The following is a 25,110-nucleotide window of genomic DNA, read 5'->3' on the forward strand; positions in this document are numbered from 1 at the left end:
AATTTTCTACAGTTTATTGTGATCCACACAGTCAAAGGCTTTGGCGTAGTCAATAAAGCAAAGATAGACGTTTTTCTGGAACTCTCTTGCTTTTTCGATGATCCAATGGATGCTGGCAATTTGATCTCTGGCTCCTCTGCCTTTTCTAAATCCAGCTTGAACATCTGGAAGTTCATGGTTCAAGTACTGTTGAAGCCTGGCTTGGAGAATTTTGAGCATTACTTTACCATCGTGTTTGAAATGAGTGCAATTGTGTGGTAGTTTGAACATTCTTTGGCATTGCTTTTCTTTGGAATTCGAATGAAACTTGACCTTTTCCAGTCCTATGGCCACTGCTGAGTTTTTCAAATTTGCTGACATATTGAGCGCAGCACTTTAACAGCATCATCTTTCAGGATTTGAAATAGCTCAACTGGAATTCCATCACCTCCACTAGCTTTGTTTGTAGTGATGCTTCCTAAGGCCCACTTCACCTCAAATTCCAGGATGTCTGGCTCTAGGTGAGTGATCACAACATCGTGATTATTTGGGTCGTGAAGATCTTTTTTGATCAAGATTAGCTTAGCTTCAATTTAAAAAGACCACAACAAGAGATCTAACAGCATGTTAATAGGCCAGTGGGAAACAATGGGAGTGATCTAGAAAGATAGGTGTGTTGAGAGGATAGGCTGAGTGGAATTGAGAGTATGGAGGGCTCTCAGTTATCAGATGTGAGATTTCTAGTGTAGGGTGTAAGCTTGGGAGTGAATAACCCAAACAGGACAAAGGTCATGATGACTAGAGAAGGGGACATGAGACGAAGAATGAAAGGCTTCTCAACCTCAGATGCACCTGAGAACCATCTTGGGGGCATCTGAAAATTTCAATGCCCAGATTGCAAGTAACCTCAGGCCAGTTAAGACAGAACCTCTTGTGTGACTTCAGCTTCAGTACTTTTTTAAAGCTCCTTGGGTGACTCCAACAGGCAGCCAGATGTGACCCAGTGCCTATAAGGATCACGAAGCCAGCAAGACAGCAGGACAGAGGGGCTGTGAGACAAGAGTGAGCATCTGCACAGCATTCATGGGGAGGACCCAGGAGTGACAGCAATGAGCGGAGGTGAAACCATCTGATGACTGGAGACCTGAGGTTAGACGTTTTTAGGGAGGAGGAAAAAGGGCCTGGAGGCTGCAGTGAGGGACGTGGAAGGCACCTGCCCCATCGAGACTGGGTTACACAGTGAGAAGAAAACAGCACCACTCAGGAAGACTCCAGGGAAAATGCTGTCCTCGGGGAGAGCTAGGTGGGGGATGCTTACCGGGAGGAAGAGAAAGGAATATTCAGAGATGAGGTCAGGAAGCAGGAGATTTTGCCAAGTTCTAGAGGGCCCAGTGTGGGGTTTGGAGATTTCAAAGGCGTGGCAATGAGGCCACAAAAGCATGTGGAGGGCTGTGAAGGAGGACCCAGGAGGCCTGGCCTTCCTGCAGTGACGGACTAGACCAAGGATAAAAGCCTTGACCGGTTCTGATGTCCCAAGGCACCCAGGGCTCTGAGCATTCAGGAGGAGACTGCATCAAAGAAACTGTTTCCCTGAAGTTCTTGTCAGCTCACCCCAGGAACGGTGTCTCTGGATGGCTGACTGGCCACTCAGGGGTAGATGCCATGGCCTGGGGCTGCCCACTCACTCTGGGATTACCTCGAATGTGCCAGCATCCAGCAGGAACTCATGGACCCTGAAACACCCCCAAAGGACTGTGTGAAGTTTGGCTTGAGACCAGCCAATGGAGTAAGAGTGTCAATGGCTTCTCTAGGCACCTGTGAGCTCCCACTAGATGATCTTCTATCTCCGACCAAGCCCCAGCCCTCTCATTAGGACTTAATCCTCTCAGTGTCAGCCCTGCAAAGGGATTCATGCTGAGGATAAAAGGAACAGTTTCTTGACTGCATTTCTTAGATTCCTAGTATAAAGGGAAACCTGCAGGGTGACTGTGAATCTGAAAATGCAGAGCAGGACGACCGAAGTCAAAACAAACCAAAAATGTTCATGAACGAGAAGAAAGCGCCTACCTTCCAGTGCCCAAAATATGTTGATGGGCTTGGAGAAGACGTCCTTGCTCTTCACCCAGCTACTGTTACGCTGTTTGGTCCAGGCAGACACAACACAGTAATAATTGCCCCTGTCTTCCTCTGTAGTCCTTTGGATCCGGAAATTGAACGTGTCCGGGTGCTCCTTAGAAAAAATGAAGTCTCCCTCCCGGGCCCGCTGCTTGCTCCGCTCCCCGTACTTGACTGTCCAGTCCCCATTCATGACGGCCAGGAGCTCGCTGGCCACCACGTCGTCGTTGCGCCGGTTCACCCGGTAGTACCAGGACACGGTGAAACGGACGCTCGCCTCTGGGTTCTTCACATCCAGGATCCGGCATTCCAGCTCGGTGATGTCATCTGAGAACTCAGGGACCTTAGAAGCATTCAGGTACACCTGATAGTCTGGTTCTGAACAAGAGGGGGCCAGGATAAAACAACAAAGAAAATCAATCAAATCAGACACAGCAATTTACCAAGAACTAACAAAAGGAACAAGACAAGCACTATTCTTGTCCTGATGATTAAATGCCCATCCTACCAACTACAATGAAAGAAACAGAAGTCTTTACATTGCACGGGAAGGATCCTCTGAGGCTGTCACAAAACTTGATATCACAAGTTTTGTTATCACAAAACTTGCTAAACACTGGCCCCACTATGCCCCTCAAGAAAAACTCCCAAGGCCAGAAGCTAAATATCTCCCATTAGAGTCTCATCTTCCCAGAGGGCTGGGGTCGGCTGTCAGTTTCCCCTGGAGCTTAGTCTTTTGAGAATCTCTTAATTGTATCCATGCTCTACCAACATGTCCTCTAGCACGCCAGGCAGTGCCCAGAGACCTCCAAAGCCCCCACTGGAAAATCTCAGGACCTCAGAACACACTTTGTTCTTGAGGCCAGTCAACCCCCCACCACTCTGGTTCCTGCCATCCTTGGCTTTGGCCCAAAGGTAAAGTCCTCATTTCCCCATGTATGTTGGTTGCTCAGCCGTGTCCGCCTCTGCAACCCCATGGACTGTAGCTGGCCAGACTCCTCCGTTCATGGGGTTCTCTAGTCAAGAATACTGGAGTGGGTTGCCATTCATTTCTGCAGGGGATCTTCCCTACCCAAGAGATTGAACCAGGTCTCCTGCATTGCAGGCAGATTCTTTACCCTCTAAGCCACCAGGGAAGTCCCCATGTATAAACATACTTAAACTCCCCAAAAAGTATTTTTTTCCACTGACACATGTAACTCTCCCATTCAATTCTGCCAACCTGGAAGCTAGCTCACTGTGATCCTGGCTCTAGTAAAGCCTGCTCATGATGACCACTCTGCTCCTCGCCAGGCAGGTTCTGATGAGGGAGGGAGGGAAGTCAGTGTTCTCCTCATGTCCCCACTGTCATAGTCCGGTTACTTTTCACTTGTATAAAAAGCCCTCCTGCTACGGGGGTCATGTTGGCATCTAATCCATTTCTGCAACTCAACATTTCACAGCCTCCCAGAAACTACTACCGGGGCCCCTTCACGCTTCCTTCCCTCTACCACCACCCTCTCTGGGTGTCACGCCTCATCATCTGAAGTTCTCTGTTCACCACAGTCTCACACCTCTGTCTGCGGAGGCCTCTCCTCCTGACTTCCCTACAAATGCGCTCTCATTCTTTCATCTCCTCTGTGACCCCTTCCTGGGCCCCCCGAGTGGGAAACCCTTTCTCTGTGCTCCCATAAGCAGCAAGTTACTCCTTGCTTGAAGGTCTTGTCCCCAAGCTCCAAATACACAGCCTTCTATGCAGTAGTCACTTGGTGTGAAGCCTTTTAAAAAGGCTACATTTTTCTCCTGTAGCACTTCGCCTGTTAGGAGACGAATAATTCTACCGACACAGAATTTTCCATTTGCCAATACGATATTCATATCACCTCCATCAGACAGTTTAGTTTTATTTAACATTGCTTTTATTTATGACTCATACAAATTATAAACTGCTGAGGTCAAGGAACTGTTCTTTTGTGATTTATACTTCTAACGAAATGTACAACATCATGACTTCCCCAAGAATGATTCAGTGGTCAGGAAATGGAAAGAACTCAAAATCCTAATTCCCTCAAATGTCATATTCACAAGCATTTAGCTGCAAGTGAGGCTGGACCCCCTGCCACAAAAAGTTCAATCAATGCTGCTCGGCCTGCCGATGAAAGAATGTCCTCAGTGACATGGATGTTACAGAGTAACACGCGAGAATGTCATCTGCCACCTTGTCTCAGAGGTGAATGTGTTGAAGATGCATCGCTGGGGAGTTTCCTGGCCCTGGGCAGAGTGCTAACACACACACTGCCTCTCCAGCATCTGCTGACTCTGGAGTCGACACTGAAATGTCACATGCATAACGCGAGGCATTCCCAAATGACCCCACATCCAGGGTTTCAGGTCCTTCCCTCATGTCAGAGTTTGGCACGGCAGCAGGGGTGAGGACAAGGTCAACCAAGTTTATTTAATGCGGAAAGGACAGACTTGAACGGGTTGTGCATGCAGCAAGACTGCCCTCCTCAGTCCTGGCAGGACCAACCGTGAACACCGTATCATCAAGAGTCCTCTCGAAGCAGGAGCAACCTGCTGCGCTCTGAGCACAGTGGGAAGACCCTTCCCATGGGTCACCACATTAACCTGAACAACAAACCGTGAAGCCGTAAAGAGCAGTGGTGAGGAGCCAGGGGTCTGGAAGACAGACTGGGTCTGAACCTGACTGTGCCATGATTGGATGTGTGACACTGGGCAGATTACTCAACCTCTCTGGTGGCTTATCTGCAAAAATGGGGAGAATAACAGTCACCACCTCACAATGTTATCATGAGGATTCATAGTTAAAATATAGGTGAAAGTGCTCAGACTGGTTGCTTAGTCCTGGGGGTGGGGGGAGGGAGGGTGTACGGGCAGAAGCGGGTGGGGAGTGAGATGAATTGGGTTGCAAACATGTTATTGTTGAGATGCAGTGGAGACAAGTCAAGATGCCGAAGACAAAGCTTGGTGCCATCGTCTGAACCTGGAGACTAAGAGAGAGCTGGGGCCAAGCAGGGGAACGAACACATATCCACTCCCCAAACAAACACAGCCGGCGCCTCCCCTTACCTTTCCAACCACTGCTCCTGGTACCACACCCCGTTCTTCACTCCCCTGTGCCCATTCCCACTCTCCACGCAGATGGTCCCTAAGTCTCACAATTTTACCTCCTCAGCGTCTCTGCCACTTCTCGACGTCCAGGGCTCACACATAGTGGGTGCTAGATAGATATTTGTGCACGGAAGTGAAAACCTCACAACTGCCACTCCCATCCTGGCCCTCTGCCTCCATCCAAGACTATCGTGATAACCTTCCAACCTGCCTCCAGGTTCACACCAGCACTAGGTCATCTGTTCAAGAAGGCTGCCAAGGCTTTGCCTCTCATCTACTGAGTTAGGACTTCCCTGGTGGCTTAGCACTAAAGAATTCTGCCAGTGCAGGAGATGGGTTTGATCCCTGGGTCGGGAAGATCCCCTGGTGAAAGGCATGGCAATTCACTCCAGTATTCTTGCCTGGAAAATCCCATGGACAGAGGGGCCCGGAGGGCTATATAGTTCATGGGGTTGCAAAGAGTCAGACACAACTGAAGCGACTTAGCACACACACACATGCACTGAGTTAAGAACACCCCCCCCAGCCTGGTATTCAAGGCCCTACAGAACGTGAGTCTAACCCCTCTGCCCAGCCCCACTGCCCGCTTCCCTCAGTATCCACTCTAGACTCCACTCCTTCATCACCTCCTCTGCTTTCTTCCTGCTGTTGCCTCTGCCTGAGCACCTGGGACACCTGCTCAGTCAGGCACTGAGTAAATGACTGAACAGATTCCTCTCCTCCTCTCCCACAGAGGGCCTGTTTAAGTCTAGGTATTCAAATGTGGAGAGAGGACAGCACCGGGGTTGCAGCACGTGTGTATCTGGCCGCAGGAATTCCAGCTTGGCAGAAGAGCAAAGTCTCTTCGTTGACAGGCTGGTCTCCTTGTTCTCTGTTAAAACTAAATCTTAGGTCCCAAGAGGAGGAACTTAATTAAAAAACAAACACGTGGATTTTTGTGAACTTACAAGGCGTAAGTTACAGTGTTTTAAAGCAGTGGCCCCTAATCCTTTTTTGGCACCAGGGACCAATTTTGGGGAAGACAATTTTTCCTTGGACTGGGAAAGGGGGGAGGTTGTGGGGAGAGGTAGGGGAGATGGTTTTGGAATGATTCAAGTACATTACATTTATTATGCACTTTATTTCTAACCCAATGCCACTGGTGATCTAACAGGATACCAGTCTCAGGCCTGGAAGTTGGGGACCCCTGGTTTAAAGGATGCACAAAGGTCATCTGAACCATCCCCCAGCCTTGGAGATCATCTTTCAGACTTACACTCCTAGAGAAGATAGGACTTCACTGCACCAGACTGGTAGGGGTGTACGTGGGTTCTTATTTCCTTTTTGTTTGGGTGCATGTGTGGAAATCTTCCCTTATTGCTGTTTCACAATTTTAAAAAACTGTTGGCAGAGATTGGGCCTGTTTCTCATGGTCCAAGGTACACAGACCTCACTCTGAACAGACAGAGACAGCCTCTGCTACTGAACAGGAAGGCCTCCTTTGAACTCACTAGCCTGCCCACTTCTACTTCTTATTCAGCAAACGCTCACAGAGACCCTACCACCTGCCAGGCTCCTTGCTCTCTAAGGACTTTCCTTGAGCATCGCCTTGAATTTCAGTTACATGTCTGTTTGCCTCATGGACCTTCATTAGGGCTCTTCACGGGGTCTGGGACCCCCTACTTGATTCATCTGTGTGTGTTGTGCATATAGTGCCTTGTACATAAAAGACATTAATACACTTGCTGAATTGGACTAAATTTAATACTTTGCATAAAAATGCTCATTTTCAGCATAAGCATTCCACTACTGATTACTGCTATATTCTGCTTGATCTCATCAAGAAATCATCTAAGAACGTAATGGTGGTTATGTTTAAAAAATGCTTATCAGTGAAAGATGCATACTAAAGTATTTAATGGCAAAATGACATGATGTCTGGGATGTGTTTTAAATTCTTTCAGAAGGAAAAAAAAACAGGGCAGCAGGGGAAAGAAAGAGAGGAACAGGGTGTGTGTGTGTGTGTGTGTGTATGTGTGTGTGTGTGTGTATCCCAGGGAAGGAAGAGAGATGAAGTAAGATTAACAGGGCAGCAGGGGAAAGAAAGAGAGGAACAGGGTGTGTGTGTGTGTGTGTGTGTATGTGTGTGTGTGTGTGTATCCCAGGGAAGGAAGAGAGATGAAGTAAGATTAGCAGGGCAGCAGGGGAAAGAAAGAGAGGAACAGGGTGTGTGTGTGTGTGTGTGTGTGTGTGTGTGTAACAGGGTGTGTGTGTGTGTGTGTGTAACAGGGTGTGTGTGTGTGTGTGGAACAGGGTGTGTGTGTGTGTGGAACAGGGTGTGTGTGTGTGTGTGTGTGTGTGTGTGTGTGTATCCCAGGGAAGGAAGAGAGATGAAGTAAGATTAGCAAAATATTGGTAATTGTTGAAGCAGGTGGTTTGTTCTACTACTGTGTAAACTTCTGTTCCAAAAGTTTAGAATAAACAGCCCACCCACATAGTAAACCCTTTCACAGAATACTGAGGCCAGTGTAAGGCACGACATCACTAACCTTCCAGAAACAAAGATCTCTCCCTAACCTGTCCCCCAGGTCAACCTGCTCACTTACACATCACCTCCCGAAGCTTTCACCTCCCATAGTGCAAACCCTGTCACCACCAAGAAAGACTTTATTTTTTGATTATGGATTATTAAACTCCTTTGTTACTACTTTCAAGACAATGAAAATATTCAGGATTATTGGCTAGTGTGTAAAAGCAGGTATTTTGTGCCTACTGCATGCAGGAGCCTGAACTGGGGGTTTCTATGAATTAGCTCCTTCTTTTACTCTCACAATTCTGTACGGAAGGTACAAGAATACTAAGAACTGGAATGTGTGCAAGGCCTCCTGTAAGCCAGGCACCACACCATATACTTTTCTTTCAATCTCATTTAATCTTCAAAACATCCTTATGTAATAGGTACTACTTTTACATACATTTCCTAAACAAAAACAAAGCTCAAATCAAAGCTCAAAGGAGGTTAAGTTCAAAGACTAAGGTCTTGCATGGTGTAGGGGAGCAGAATCATAGGAGAGGCTCTGGCTCCATGGCCTGGCTTCCACTAGCGCCGAAATGCACATCATCATTACACACCCAATGATTAATGCTTCTCAAGGCCGGCTTCATCCCAGAAGACAAGAGTGATGATAACCGCTGAGGCACTAATCCTGAACTGTGTACAGTGCCATGTTCTGATACCCACTTTGAAGCTTAGTTAACTTGGGAGAGCTAATTAGATGAACAGGCTGCACACACATGTCAGAAGAAATGGGAGGAACTGGGCCTTGATTTCTGCCAATGCTGATTTTATCATCCTGAACAAATGAGCAGGTACTTTAGAGGCAGCTGAATGAGCTGACTGTCAAAGAGCTGCCACTATCATCATTGGTATGTGCATTTCTGCTCAGTCACTAAGTCATCTCTGATCCTTTGCAACCCCATGGACTGTAGCCCGCCAGGCTCCTCTGTGCATGGGATTTCCCAGGCAAGAATACTGGAGTGGGTTGCCATTTCCTCCTCCAGGGCATCTTCCCAACTCAGGGCTCAAACTCACATCTCTTGTGTCTCCTGCAATGGCAGGTGGATTCTTTACCATACAATAATTAAATATTCTCTAACATTTAAACAGAGAAGACTATAAATAAGCAGTTGTTACAGGGCGGGTGCTTTACCCCACTAATGAAAATCGTTATTATGAGGCTGCATTCAGCATTATGGATTTCAGGGCAACAGAGATAACATTATTTGAATGGGATACCAATGCCCCACACCCAAAGTGACAATTGTGCCATTTTGTTTTTTCTTTCTTCATCCTCACTCACTCCTCCCAGAGAAAAAAGAAAAAGTTATCAGATTTGCGGGGGCATAAGGGCTAGGTGTGCTCAACTCGGCTCCTCTCTGGACCCACACATTCCTTGCTCTCCATGTCCTAAGACACCCCCATGGCTTATTTTTTTCCCATGACTTATTTAGTTAAGAGCTTGATGGAGAAGAGCATGTTCTATATTGACTCTTCCTCCAAAACACCAATCAGTAACCACCACCACCACCATGAAAATGTGTGGAGCACTTAAGTGCCAGGCACTGCCCTAAGGCACTTCATATGCATTATCCCACAAAGCCAAGAAAACCAAAGCTTAGAAACCACATGCGTCAAGCCCGAGACAGCACGCCTAGAAGGTGGTGGAGCAGGACTCCATCGCTCTTCAGCCTTCAGAGGTAATCCTGGACAGACAGCAGATTGTAGTTGCCTGTAAAATTCTGCAGATCTAAACCTTATCATCTATAGATGGCAAAGAACTCTCAAATCTCTCCCAAGTACTTAGCAGATTAACAGCTCCCTTTAAAGAAAAATAATTACCTTCCTCACTGGCTCTCGGCTGGAAGAGGGGACAGACCTCGAGTGGAGAAGAATGCAAATTAAGTGCTTAAGCTGGAATAGCAGAACTCGGCTCTGCCTCCTCCTGCTCTCCAATCTGAAGCCGGTGGAACCCTCTCCAATTAACACCACGGAAGTCTGGGACTTCGGGCAGACAGCTCAACCATGAACTGATTAGTATCCAACTCTTGCCAAGGGCTCATTTAAGACATCTGATAGCAGAGTGAGATGGCTTAATATGCAGATTAACCAGCCATTCCTCAAGATTCTCTATAGTTTTAGCCATATACTAAATCGGATAGACACAAGGCAACATTTGTCCTCCGTAGTAACTCAGCTTCTTACAAAAACTCCTTCACACACTTAAGGTTTATGCCCTTGGGTTTTATAGGGAATGGATATAAGAAACATCTATTTAAACAATCACTAAAGATTTTGTAAAGGAACAGTTGAAAGCACTGCTTGTTATGTTATCCGATGCCCTTAAAGAAAAAGCACGCAATATATTCAGTGCCAAGAAAAAATTTGTTTCTCTTTTATTTGTTTTCCCTCATCAGAAGAGGACTGCATAATCACATCTCTTTTTGCCTCAACTCTCCAAAACTTCAGAGGCAAATTCAGTGCTCAAATGCAATAACTAATTCATCCCAACCATCTTGCCATATCTATTCTTTGATTATTTTTTTTACCCCTTTTGATCTTGATTTTATTTTTGTGCCTCCTGCTTTAAATTGGACTTCGTTTTGCAAGCCAACTTATATCTTTTTCCCTTCAAAAGTAGGACATCCATCCTAAGTAAAGAGGCTTTTTCTTACCCTCTAAGAAAAATCATAGTCCTCCCAGATGCTACAAGTGCTCTTGGACTTGACAGACCCATTCATGTCTTTGCCCTAATCTGTCTGGTTAATACAGTGAACATGAGAAGACTCCAATCAGCTTCAACCCCTCACCGATTTAGTGCACCAACCCCAAGCAAATGAGAACAAGAACCACCCAGCTTTCAGGATTTTATGCTCTTGAGCTTCAGGAGTCAAGCTGATTCCCAAAGTCAAAATGTTTCCACGCAGGATGACAATACTTGGGACAGACGCCCCTTAAGATAAAAACACTTGGAACAGACTTGACCCACAGCCATAATTCTGTCCAAGCCATTCTAAACATTTCTTTTGAAATAAAAGAAACAAGCATTAACCACTGTATAGATGCTATTTTCCAAAGAGAGCTGCAGTAACATTTCCCTTTTCACATGCCCTTTTTGCAAAATGACCTTGCTAGTCTCCCATTAAGGGATGGGGTCTCTTTCTCTACTCCCTTGAACTTGGACAAACTCTGTAGTGGCCCTGGCCAATAGGAAACAGTGGAAGTGTGTTGTGCCAGTCCCAGGGATAGCTTTTAACTAGTCTGCCACTTTCACTTCCTGTGTCTTGGCAGTCAGCCGCCATAAAAGGAGCATGACCGTCCTGAGAAGATAGTGCCGTAAAAAGCACCACATGGACAGGGCCTGGATGAGACACCATGTGGGGACAGAGATGCCCCAGAATATGGTGACACATGCATGAGAAAGCCATCTGGAAGGGGATCCCCATTCCGAACTGTCCTAGCTGTCACCATGTGCACCAGAGATGAACCTTGACTCGTTCCCTAATTCCTGCCCTTCATAACTGGAAGCAAAACGAAAATCAGTGGTTTTCAAATGGGGACTGGGACAGTGTCTTAACTCACACTATCATGAGGATCAAATATTTAATGCATGTAAAGCCTCTGGCCCAGTCCCTGGCATGCAGTAAGTGTTCAACACATGGTAGCGATCATTTTTAATTGGTCTAAGTAGCAAAACCAAGCATTTTGAGTCATACCTGCATAGGGAGCCGGCTTTCTCAAGAGCTCTTTTGTGACAACACTCCAGTCACACAACATAAGATGACCTATATAAACAGAATACTTCCTGTCTTAGCGCCACCTCTCAGTCACCTCCAACAGGCCCCAAGTCGCATGTGGCATGGGATCGACATGTATATGCATACATGTTGTAAATCTAGAGAACGTCACATAGTATTGAGGCATGCCTGCTCTCTGCCGGGCAGAGAATCCTTCTGGGAGGTCCGGGGGGAGGGTCTACTGCTATACTCGTGCCCAACTCGCCTTCTGACAAATGTCCAGGGAGCGTCGTGGCGTGAGTTGCAGGCACACGGAAGGAGGGGAGATTTAAGGGAAGACAAGAATATCGCTTACACTCCTGGCAGGTTTACCCATGTGCCTCTGAATATTCTGAGCTGAACTTACTGCTTTCTTTGCAATTCTTCTTTTCCGATGCACATATTTTAACATATCTGTGTGTTGGTGCTGCCTTAGCTCCCCATCTGCCCAATGCTGACCGAGTGTCCATTACTTGCAAAGGTTTGGGGTGGAGGTCGGGGGGGGTAGGTCAGTCAGGGAAAAGCACACTGACCGCTTTCACAACAGCGGTGCTGGACCCTTAGGAGAATAACTGAACCTTTTCCTGAACTGAACAATTTAGGCTCTTTATTTCTTCCCACTTTCCGGAGAACACAGCCACCAACAAACCCCTCCCAGCTAAAAGAGCCCATTCCCTCTCAGAGCTCCCATCCTCTTCCTGCCAGTCCCTCCATCTCCCCCCAGGGTAGGCTGGGATCAATGCAGGAGGACTTCAAAGAGGCCCTCAAATTGGAGTGCAGGCAGCACTTTCTTTTAAAAAAAAAAAAAAGAGAGAGAGAGAGAGAGAAAGAAAAAAAACCCGCTGGAGCTGTGATTCTAAGTCAGTGGGGGAGGGGTGGAGTCAGGGACGGGATCTGACAGCAGGCACAATGCGCTGAGGATCAGGGCTCCGAGACACATTCAGCTCCAGAGATGAAAACTCTTCTTTCGCTGCTGACAACATCTGTTTTATTTTGAAGGTTGCTAAGGAGAGTTCTAGCTGGGCTAACATTGTTCCAGTTCAGTACTTCATAGTGAGTCTCTTTGCGCAGGGTTCAGGCGGCAGGAATAAAAGCTCACCAGATAAACCCCACTCCTTTCACTCTGCAGATATCAAAGAATCACTTTGCTACCAGGGATGACTAACACCCCGCCTCATCTTGCTCTGAATTGGACGGACCCTCTGCTTACTCTCTTATTACTCTTCCTCTCCCTGCCCCCCTCTGTCCCCACTTGCCAACTCCCCATCTCTGCCAAATAATGGCTTATTAGGAAGAAACAAGACAGTGAATGTGTCACTAGCCTGGGAGGAGGTTTCAATGCAGAGACAAGAAAGAGCTGAGGAATGAGCTGGGGCTCACAGAGCGAGGATGTATGGCATTACACAAAGGAGGAAGTGATTTCCCAGCCTTTAAAGATCTGTTTTACCTCCTAGTAGAGCAATGCCAAATGCCTTCTTGTGGGCTTAGAATGGTCAGAGGACAGGAGAGAGATCAAGTTCAAAACAGGGAAGGGGCTGACCCACAAGCCTGTGTCCATCTTTGCAGTAATGGACATGGGAAGCAAGGCGCTCCACACTCCACTTGGTCCCATCCTGCCTAAGGTCACTTGCAATTAATTACAAGATGGTAACAAAATCAGGAAAAGCACTCAGAAAAATAAGAGATGGGGAGGATGACAGTGGTTAAAAAAAAAAAAAAAGGCTATGACAATGACCTTCATATGTATGACAAGAAGCAACTGCATGAGTGGCAAGGTGGGCAACAGTTGAGGGCCACTCTGCTTCTCCCCCGGGAATTGGACTTGGGGAGAGAACCCTCCGGTGGGGGGGGGGGGAGGGCGGGGCGGGGCAGGAAGGCCCTGTTTCATTGCTATCTGCAAAAAAATAAAAAAAATCATTTTGGGATGCCAGGGCATTCAGTGAAAAAACTGTGTTCCATTAACTGAAGGAATTCTTTTTCTTCCCTGGGCTTTAGAAAAGCAGCAGCTCCTGCCAGAGAATACCTAGGAGTCTAGGAAAAAGAGAGGGAGAATGGCAGTGTGCTCCCTCCAACAAAGATCCATTTCAAAGAGCCAATCAGCAGGACCCCCGACCCTGCAAATCTCTGACCACAAAAGGAAACTGTATCCTCTCAAATGAGGGTATTGAGACAACTGAGGGCACATCATCTAAACATTTCCCTTGACTGCCAGATTCTATTTCAGCCAGTTTTGCTTTCTCTCCTCCCCAGCTTGGGATCTATCCAGGAGAAAGTATGCTTGTGGATATCAAGAATGCCACAATAATGCAAAACACACAGCTCTTTGACTCCTCTCCAGACCCCAGGGGAAGGATTAAGCCAGCGAGGTGGAGAGCCACCCTCCAAAACCACTCACCTAGCCAGGTCACCGTCACGGCAGCCGGGGCCGACACGGCCTCTGCCACCTTGTGCCAGCTTCTGTTGTATCCGGGGGTCCAGAGCGCCACGTGGCAGAAATAGTAGCCAGCATTTTCTTTGCTGACATCTCGAACCAGTAGGTGGTAGGAGCGTGCATCCATGTGACTCAAGGCCACGTGAGGAGAGCCATGCACCAGGGAGTCACGGTCCAGCCGAGCCAGCACACGGGAGCCAGGCAACGTGCTGTCGGGCGTCCGGCTGAAGGACCAAGTCACCTCGGGTCTGACATCGTCCGTTCGGTCCGTGGTGATGTTGCAAGCCAGGCCCAGGTCCTTGCCTTCAGCCACAGACACATTCCTGGCCACAGCTGCTCGGAGAACTGGAAAACCAAAAACAAGGACATCGAGATAATCTCAGTTACATTTGCCACTTCCACCCCATCCCCTTAGATCACCTCCTTTTACCTTCTTATGTACGACATTCAAGTTAGGAGACTTTGTACAGTTTTACGTGCTTGAGAAATGTACTGAATAAATGAACGATGTATTTCTTTTTATTTCATTAAAACAGTAACAGCAGCAAACACTTATCTAGATGCTGCTATATGCCAGGCTCTTCTGAGTGCTTTATAAATGTCATCTTCAAAACAACCCTACGAGGTGGTTCTATTATCATCTCCATTTTACCAATAAGGCAACTGAACCACAGAGAAATTAAGTAACTTGCCCAATGTCACACAGCTACTATGTGGCAGAGTTAGGATTCAAATTCAGGCTGCCTGCCTCTAGGGACTCTGCTCTTAAGTGTTACACCATCATTACACACATTATCATTTGAAAACAACTCTGTTGAACATCACAAAACTAAATTTATATTTTCTCCATATGCATGATAGACGGGTGACTTTCAGAGAAAGGATAGCTCAGCTCTGGCAGGTACATATTGTCACGCGGGGGCTAGGAGGTGGAGGGTAGAAGTGAGGGTAAAACCATCCTCTGGAAAAAAAAAAAAACCATCCTCTGGGTAAAACAGGGTCAGGGATGTAAACAGAAGGACTGGGAAAGGGAAACCAGACAACATGCCTAGCAGGTCAAAGTCTCCCAAATGCAATGTACTTAGAGCATCATTTATTCCGCTCTACACCCCCACCTTCAAGTCAAGGATAAAGGATATTCTAAAACCAAAACACAGTGATTTCTGGACGATGCCACTGCCCTCTCTCATTAGTGTGGATAATTAAAAGTAAACTATATTTAGATGAAGCACTGAAGGATTTGGTGTGACAGTCCCCAGGCAGATCTGGTGTCAGCATGCCCCTGTCAAGGCTTTTACATGGAAACATTTTATTTTATTCAAGGGATTTTTTTGCAATGAAATTGAACATCTGTAATCATAGTAGAAAAACATTCAACACGTGGTAATGCTCTGGGAACAACTGCTTAGATGATGAGGAGTCGACACCTCCCAGGGGATTCAAGTGGAAGCAGAGCACAGGCCTGGTCTTCCAGCCAGAGTCACTCAGCATCAGCTACGGACCTGGGTCAGCTCAGCAACAAACGCTGGCACTTGGTTCAGAAAAGACCCAACCCCACGAACCCATGTGCTTTGAAGTAAATGACTTTCATTATAGATTTTTCCAAAGACTGATGATATTTCAAACAAGAGCTTCAGGCCAAGTTCAAGCTTCACTTTGATGAAGACAGAAAACAAGGTAGGCATAGTATTAGAAAAAGGAATTTAAAGTCTAATTTCTCACCACCACCCACCTTCTTCCAAATTCTTCCTCCTCCTTCACCCCTTTAAAGGAGCCAAAAACAATATGAGATATCGTTTGAGAGGAGTCAGGAAACTGCTGCTCTGAGCCCAGGCTGCCGTTTGAACCACCCAATGTGCAACCATGGTCAGAGACCCTGGAATACTGCCAGAGTTGCTCTCTGCCAGCCACCACTACAGCAGTTGTAAAAGAAGGCCCAGGAGGGAGCCAGCCGAGGAAAGAAGTGGCCAGTATGCAACTGCGGACAGCATGCATGGAGAAAATGGATTCTTGCGTTTAGAAATAGTGACATCTCTGTAATAATATAGTTCACTTTCTAATTTGTTTTCTCTGCAAGTGGCTAAATATCTCGTCACATCACTCAGCACAGTTTTTCACGTGTTCTATGGGATTGGAGAGTTCACTACTGGGACAGGATGAAGTATGGTGAAGGGAAAAAGGAATCAGTTCTAGGGACTCATACAGGGGACTTCAGACAAAGTCTGTGATGGTGTAGGCTTTCTCCTCCTGGATATAACTGACCCTGTAAATTACGACACCAGGCTCAGCATTAACCAGACCACTCCTAACACAGAGGGGTTTACTGTCACCTACAGGGTACAGCCCCACCATGTAAGTCACTTTGTGCCATTTATCATAAGAATGCAATAAGAATAGTTAAGAAGTTAGCTACGGACAACTTCATAGCAGCACTATTTACTATAGCCAAGACATGGAAGCAACCTGCGTCCATCAACAGATGAATGGTTAAAGAAGATGTGGTATATATATATACAATGGATTATTGCTACTGCTAAGTCACTTCAGTCGTGTTCGACCCTGTGCAACCCCATCCCTGGGATTCTCCAGGCAAGAACACTGGAGTGGGTTGCCATTTCCTTCTCCAATGCATAAAGGTGAAAAGCGAAAGTGAAGTTGCTCAGTCATGTCCGACTCTTCGAGACCCCATGGACTGCAGCCTACCAGGCTCCTCCGTCCATGGGATTTTCCAGGCAAGAGTACTGGAGTGGGGTGACAATGGATTACTCAGCCATAAAAAGGAATGAAAGTTAGCCATGTGCAACAGCATGGATGGACCTGTAGGGAATTACACTTAGTGAAGTAAGTCAGACAGAGAAAGACAAATATTATATGTTTTTACTTATAAATGGAATCTAAAAAATAAAACAAACAATATAACAAAAACAAACAAACAAAAAGGCTCACAGATGCAGAGAACAAACTAGTGGTTACCAGTGGGGGAGGTGGTGGGGCAAGATAGAGGAAGGGGGGACTTCCCTGGTGGTCCAGGGGTTAAGAATCTGCCTAGCAATTCAGGGGACTTGGGTTCGATCCCTGATCGAGGAACTAAGACTCTACAACTAAGACACAGAGCAACTAAGCCTGCATGCTGCAACTACTGAGGCTGCACATCACAAGCAAAGATCCTACATGACATATTGAAGATCCTGCATGTTGCAACAAGATCTAACACAGCCAAATAAATAATAGAAATTAGTAAATACTTTTTTTAAAAAAAGATAGAGGCAGGGAATCAAGAGGCAAGAAGTACTAACTACTAAGTAGAAAGTAAGTAAGATTCAAGGATGTAATGCCCAGCACAGAAAATGGAGCCAATATTTTAAAATAACTTTAATGGAGTAGATGGGGCTTCCCTGGTGGCTCAGATGGTAAAGAATCTGCCTGCAATGCAGGAGACCTGGGTTCAGTCCCTGGGTCAGGAAGATCCTCTGAAGAAGGGCAGGGCAACCCACTCCAATATTCTTGACTGGAGAATTCCATGGACAGAGGAGCTGATGGGCTACGGTCCGTGGGGTTGGACATGACTGAGTGACTAACACTTTCACTTTGAATGGAGTAAAATCTGTAAAACTATTGAACCACAATGTTGTGAAACTAATCAGTTCAGTTCAGTTGCTCAGTCGTGTCCAAGTCTTGCAACCCCATGGACTGCAGCACACCAGGCTTCCCTGTCCATCACCATCTCCCAGAGCTTGCTCAAACTCATGTCCATTGAATTGGTGATGCCATCCAACCATTTCATCTTCTGTCATCCTCTTCTCCTCCTGCTTTCAATCTTTCACAGCATCAGGGGGCTAAAGTATTGGAGCTTCAGCACCAGTCCTTCCAAACAATATTCAGGACTGATTTCCTTTAGGATGGACTGGCTGGATCTCCTTGCAGTCTAAGGGACTCTCAAGAATCTTCTCCAACACCACTAATATGATATTGTAAATCAAATAAACTCCAATTAAAAAAAAAAAAAGCTAGCTAAGGAGAATGCAAGTATTTAAAATGAGAGAAAGACCATCACTCTAGTGTGGTGGTTCTTAACCCGGGATCCAAAAGAGAATTTAAGGCGTCTGTGACATGGATGTCAAAACAAATTGCCTTTCTTTTACTAACCTCTACCTGAAAGACGGCATCTCTTCTCATTATGAAACTAAGCAAACCAGTGTAGTATTATCTGTCCCTAGGATCTTGCTCCCAATAGAAATCACAGATATTTTCACATTACATTTCAATTGTTGCAGATATCTTAAAATATTATTTATATTCATCACTTATCAGAAATTACAGTAGTTGTTAGGTCTGCCACTCTATCTTATTACTTAAGGAATTAATAAAACACTGGGCTTCCCAGGTGGTTCAGTGGTAAAAGAATCCAATGCAGGAGATGCAGTTTGATCTCTGGGTCAAGAAAATCCCCAGGAGTAGGAAATGGCAACCCACTCCAGTATTCCTGCCTGGAAAATTCCATGGACAGAGGAGGGCTACAGTCCATGGGACCACAAAAAGTTGGATACAACTGAGCAACTGCGTACACACATATGCAATAAAACACTATATTGTTATACAACGAATTTATCTTAAATATTTTGATAACTATTTTAATGTTACTGTTTTCCTATGTCATCCTCTTTATGTATTTTATTAATTAAAATATATTAACTCTGAGAAAGGGCTTGGGAGCTTCAAAGGACTATCAAAGACACCCATGCACAAAAGGCTATGAATCCTTAGGCTTGAGTAAGAGCCAGATACTACTGCCTGCCTAATAGGCTCAGAGTGTTCAAGTCTTAAAACTACACTCTGGGTTTTGTGGCTTGTTTGAAATTTAAAAAAAAAAAAAAAAAACTTTACAATTGGAATTCTTGCATTTGCTAAATCTGAAACTCTTAACCCTTTCAAAAGCCTGTTAAAATAGTCGTTTGATGCAAGACGAACATCCAAGGTTTCTTATGTCAGATTCCTGACAGATCATTTCCGAAAAGGCAGGTGACCTCAATCCATCTGGAAAGTGATTTCGGCAGCCAGGAGAATCAAGATTGAGTGCAACCTGTGGCCCCTCTTGTCGGCGAGAACACCTCCAACCTGCCTGACTGCCACAGTCAAGAACATTGGTCCTGCTTTTACCAAATTCAGCTTTTGTGCTGTGGTGTAAATTCAGAGGCAAGTGCTCAGGACAACACGGCCTGCAGAGGAAAAACATTTCCCAAGTGTATCATTGCCTGCTTTCCTTCCCATTTGAGCGACAGAGCGGCCATGCTCTCTCGTTTACAGTCAAGAAACGAGTCCAGCCAAGGTCTTCCCAGTTTACAAAACAGGAGACAGCAGCAACAGCAGCAAAGTACTCTGCGATCTGGCAATGTCAGACTCCCAGCAAACCAAGTCTTCCAACCACCCGCAGCAGTGACATCCCCCTGAGAAGGTCTCTTTACACCTTCCCTCTGCCGAGCCAGAAGCTCTGTGAGGCTTGGGCACGATCTTCAAGCATCTCTGACCCCAGAGCCCAGGACAGAACTCAGCACACAGTAGGTTCTCTACTCATGTCTGCTGGACACTGGAGGCAAAAATGGCCTGTTTTTCCTGTTTTTCATTTATTTTTATGGGCTTTTGGAAATGCATTTTGCATTTCTTTAATTACTTCTCTAGTATAAGTAAGAAGGTTTTTGGTTATTGTTTCTTAAAAAGATGGTTCACAGATAAAAACAACTTGCATACAGACCCCAGAGTTGGATGCTTCCAGGGTTTGTGTCCTCAAGGAGATAAGAGGCCCAGCCCTAGGGGATCCCTCACCTACAAGGGGATGTCACATCAGAGGTGACCTGAAAGGCAGGCCTAGAGGACCCAGGTCGGACAGAGGTTTGGGGATGAGCCAAACACACCCCCAGCAGCTGTGGGGAAGGGCAGATCCAGAGACTGGGAAACACCAAACAAAATGAAGCCATAGGAGCAAGGTGGGGACAGCCCCACCCCAAAGCCCCTCTGGACACCAGGCTGGACCTTGTCCTGGCACTCAAAAGCACTTAATCTTTCAGTCACAAAATTCTCTTAGTGTCTTATGTAACTTGCAGCTTCCCATGGGTACGAATCCAGAGAAAAAGCAGCTGCAGAGCAGAACTTGGCATTTGGCACAAAACAAATGCATCCTTTCCAAACCATCAACACCACCCTATACCCTCACCCATCAACAGAAGGTCTCCCAGGAGGAGGAGAAACCTTGTCAGAGAGGAATAAGGCTCTGGCCTAGTTCTTTACCCAGCTTCCCTGATGGCTCAGTGGAAAAGATTCAGTCTGCAACGCAGAAGACCCAGGTTAGATGCCTGGGTGGGAAAGATCCCCTGGAGAAGGAAATGGCAGCTCACTCCAGTAGTCTTGCCTGGAAAATTCCATGGACAGAGGAGCCTGGTGGGCTACAGTCCATGGGGTCGCAAAGAGTCGGACACGACTGAGTGATTAAACAACAGCAGCAAATGGTCTAAAACATGCAATTTTCAGAAGCTCACCTGTTGGCTGGATCACCACGGTGGCCACATCCACGGCTTTCTCTTGAATTTCTTGCCAGTTTCCCTGCTCTCCGATCCACTCGCTGACGATGCACCTGTAGGAGCCCTGGTCGGAGGACAGGGCCCGGGACACGGCCAGGCGGTACCCGTCGCTCCCCACAGTGTCCAGGCGTACGTCCCCGCCGCGGTAGCGCTGCTCATAGCCCGGGCCGGGCTGGAACCTGCCCTCGTGGGTCAGGGAGAGGATGCTCCGCCGGGCGGGGCCGCGCCGCACCTCCCACTGCAGCGCCAGGTGCGTGTGCAGCGGCGACGTGCTGGAGGCCGCGCACCGCAGCTCGAAGGGTTCGCCTTCGCGCAGGCTGGGGCCCGGGGCGGGCTGAGGGCTGGCGGCCACACGCAGGGCGTCGGGCAGCACTGCGGGGAGACAGCGGAGCGGTCAGAACACTGCTGCCCCAAGCGCTGGGCAAGTGCCCGCCAACCTCCAGGTCTTGAGGGACAATTTCTTCCTCCCCTCCCCCATTCTAATGCCCAGATGGGCCCATCTGCCCATTTCACTACACCTCTCATCTCAGCCGACATTCTGACTTGACAAACGAGGCAGCACTATTAAGACCCCCTGCTAGAACTGGGCGGTGCTAACTCCCTTTGGGAAGCTGTGTCTTGGGCTACACTTCTGTCACCCTTAGGCAAGCCACTCTGTGCCTCAATTTCCTCACTCCTAAAATGGGATGCCAACTAGACCCAACTCAGGAAGCTGACTGAGAATTCAACTAGTTATAAGGGAAGGTTCCAGGACAGGGCTTGGTACTCACTGATAACCAGCCATGACTGTCCAACGTATCTGTTGGGACACAAGCTGGAGTAGGGAGCCTGGGGGATCTTCTAGAAGTTAAAGCAGTGTAATCCGCAGAGCACTAAGGCGTGGGAGAACTTCCTGCGCCTCCAGGTCTAGGCAATGCCTAAGAATAACTAGATCGAGAAGAGGATATCTGCAGGGTAGGACCCCATAAACGAAAACTGAAGCCTCAGCTATTTAATTATTAGGACCCATTGGGAAAAGGCCGGGTCTCTCTATAGTCTAGAAAAGGGGGCAGGAGATCAGGCAAGTGTTGGTGAGAGCTCCTGAGGAAGGGAAGCCACACTGGATATAGCAGTGAGGAGGCCCCTCCCAAAGAGACTGCAGGGACCACCACCTCTTAGGTTTGCCTAAGGGCTGGCCGAGAGAATCCCCAAACACCACTGTGCACCATCTCCTTGGGTGTTCCTGCCATTCCACACTAGGAAATGAATTCAATGTCCTTGAAAAAGGACTACTTTAAATAACAGAAAAAACTGCTACATCTTTAGAAGGACATATCCCAAAGTCCTATCTCTACTGCAAATGAATATATTTAATGACTTTGTAGTATATACATCAGTCTGTGAGTCCAGCTAACATGACTCCGTTCCCAAGATCAGTTATCTCTGAGGCCATGGATATAGTTTAAGACCTGTGAAGCTGAAGGCCAGAGAGACTCTAGATCATGCATGGCAGCCACCAGAGGCTCCATCTGGGCAGCCAGCCAGGCTCATTCATGGCCATCCATCTGCTTTCCTGACCCTGAGGAAAGTCTCTCCTTGCTTCTCCTTCCAGAGACTGGAGAAGAAACAGAAAGATACTGGGGCAGGGGGCAGGAGGTTCCTCCTGCAGCCTCCAACTCCTTAAGATGAGCATCGCACATGGAGACAAGTGTGTATCTGATCTAATGGACGTGTAGCATGTGTGTGATGACGACGGAAGCAATGGATTACTCAACTCCAATGCAAGAATGCCTTATGAGACTTTGTTCTAAAAAGACATATTTGATTTTTGTATAGGAATGAGAAGAGGTAATGGAAGAGGTAGATTTGACATTTTAATGCTTGCATAATGGAAGTGGCTGTTTTTATCCCCTCATGAGTCTAGTCAGGGAACAGAATCTGGAATATGGTAGGATTCAAGAAATCATTATAGAAGTAATGAATGCCTGAATCAACCCCTTCTTTTTATATCATCATGTACATTTTCTGCTTTCTTGATCATTTAATACACTACTACCCCTACATAATTCTTTTTGGAACAAGGCAGGATACAAATAAAAACATAATTAAGTAATAATGATAACAACACTAATGTTTCTATTTTGCTAGCCTCAAATTAAAATTGCTTGTTCTTGTTCATTTACCAATTAGCTGTGTGATTTTAGGCAAGTAATTAACCTATGCTTTTTCGTCTCCTTGTGTGTAAATTAGGGAAATACCCTGCCGTCTCTTCTTCATTTGATTGAGAACTGAATGGGTGAGTAAATCAAATAGAACTTGGAAAATGAAAAAACAAACAAACCCAAACATTCCAGCTATGTTAGGTGTGATTACTTGCATAGCCAGGCCCACCAGCTTGCAGTGACCACATCATTCTTTCTCTACATATGACCCATACGACTTCTAGAAAACACAGGTACTTAAGTCATGAAGGGCACAGAGAAAGACATGAGCTTCAAAGTATCTCTTATTCCCATAAATATGAACAGTGTCCACCTGACCACCACCCTCTCATCTCTAACTTGCCTGAGTGCTTACTATGGCACTGCTGAGGCTTTACATGTGCTAATTCACCTTGGGGGTTTTCCTGGTGGCTCAGTAGTAAAGACTCTGCCTGCCAATGCAGGAGACGTGGGTTTGACCCCTGGGTCAGGAAGATCCCCTGAAAAAGGAAACGGTAACCCACTCTAGTATTCTTGCCTGGGAAATCCCATGGACAGAGGAGCCTGGTGGGCTACAGTCCATGGGGTCGCAAAAGAGTTGGACAAGACTTAGCGGCTAAATAACAACAGTTCACTTTGACCTTTATGGGAGGCACTGTTTTCCAGAGGAGGAAGCTGAGGCATGGGGCATACAAACAGCCAGAGAGGTGACAAATGGGAGAGCCAGCCATGGAACTAAGCGCAGGCAACCTGGCTCAGAGCTGGACTCTCCACCACACACCATGCTGCCTCCAACTCACCAGCCACGAGACCGTTCACATTCCCCATGGAATGAAGAGAGGGAGCTCAGAGGCGCCCTGGCCCATTCTCTGCCTTTCATCAGGTAAGATGCTATTACTCCCTTGGACAGAGGAGGGAGCAGAGCCCCGGGCACAGTCACTCACGGCTGGGTGGCAGAGGGAAGAATGGTCCCCTGGCACAGCAATCCCCCTCCTCCCATGAGGATGTACCTTTAACCTGCACTGTATCCTCATAGTTGCCTTGCACTGTGGCGTCCGTGCTGGGGGTGGAACACTTGTAGTGGCCCTGGTCGGAGTGCTGGACATTCTTTATGTGCAGCTCCACCGCGTCGTTGGCCGTCCGCCGCAGCAGGATGTCGCCCCTCTGCAGGCGCTCACGGTACTGTGGGGCTGGGAAGCCCGCTTCCCAGGTGCTGGCAAGCTCCACGAAGCTGCTGCCCGAGGCCGAGAAGCTCCAGTCAAAGTTCTGCTCGCTGGGGCCGTCGTAGTCACTGACGTTGCAGGGGATGACCAGCTCGGTGCCCACTACCCGCACCAGGCTGCCCGCAGGGACCCTCACCACGCGCCCTCGGCAAAGAGCTGCAATGACAAGAAGTGAAAGAGGGGGACTTGAATCCAGTAAGCTCTTCCCGGAATAAATGCGGCAAGCCTGTGCGTGCCTCAGCTCCCAGGCACATGATGGAAAACATGACACTGACCAGCATGCTGCCAGTGTCTGTGCAGAAGAAGGTTCGGCCCACCCCAAGGACCCCGAGCCCGGAACAGCCCCCTGCAGTGAGTACCTCTCATGCACCAGTCTCCTAGGATCAACAGAGAGGAAGCTAAGTACTAAAAGTGGGCTAACTATAAATTTGAAGAGCTTTCTCCCTCCCGTTACTATTTAACCTACTGTGATCACTCAACGTGATGTGGAAATATTTTAGGTTTTGTGTGAAAGAAAAGGACACAGCTAATCAAGTATTTACATTTCTGCCCACCCTATATCAACCCTCTTCCCTAGAGACCATTCCCCCGGGCTCCTGAGACCTGATTTACAATGATGGATGCCAGTTTCTTAAATCCAGAAGCAGCCTGCTGATAAAATGATTTAACTCTGGTTATCTGACGTTGCCTATAAATTAATTTTAAAATATGACGACTCTACCAAGTATTAATTTTCTATTTTCTGGCTCATTTCCTTCTCTCTACTCCTCACCCTGATCCAAATGCAGAATGAGGGTAGGGAGGCACAAAGTGAGACAGTGCCTGCTCTGGCCTGTTGCTGGGCATTGGTAGGAACGCAGCAGCTTACTGGGGACGGGCCGGGTGGACAAAGCCAAGAGTTCACTGGCATTTCCCGCCCCAAGAGCACAGACCTCAGGCCTCTGGGCAGGCCCCTGGGGCCTATCATGGTATCCTTTAAGATAGCTTCTTTGTGATGAACTTTGGCACATTCTTTGTAGTGAGTTTATTACCTGTGTAAGCATTTCAATTTGGACCAAAAGAACTTGCATGGCTCTTTCCTGAGGTTCTATGAATTTGTCCGGCATTAAGATATACAGGAGAAAGGATGGGCTCTGAAATCAAGGGGTGTGTGTGTGTGTGATCAAGGGTGTGTGTGTGTGTGTGTG

General features: G+C 47.0%; 1 protein-coding gene across 1 annotated transcript in view; it reads right to left on the reverse strand.

Annotated features, from left to right (window-relative positions):
- Positions 1 to 25,110, reverse strand: part of PTGFRN (prostaglandin F2 receptor inhibitor) — an 83,997-nt gene that overhangs the window by 23,517 nt on the left and 35,370 nt on the right. The window contains exons 2-5 of the mRNA XM_043459758.1: positions 23,711 to 24,079; positions 20,479 to 20,892; positions 13,913 to 14,293; positions 2,047 to 2,472 (exon numbers count right to left, since the gene is read on the reverse strand). Of these exons, the coding sequence (XP_043315693.1) occupies positions 2,047 to 2,472; positions 13,913 to 14,293; positions 20,479 to 20,892; positions 23,711 to 24,079 (1,590 nt within the window). The remainder of the gene's footprint in view (positions 1 to 2,046; positions 2,473 to 13,912; positions 14,294 to 20,478; positions 20,893 to 23,710; positions 24,080 to 25,110) is intronic.

Source organism: Cervus canadensis, chromosome 2 (genome assembly GCF_019320065.1).
Source record: "Cervus canadensis isolate Bull #8, Minnesota chromosome 2, ASM1932006v1, whole genome shotgun sequence".
NCBI lineage: Eukaryota > Metazoa > Chordata > Mammalia > Artiodactyla > Cervidae > Cervus > Cervus canadensis.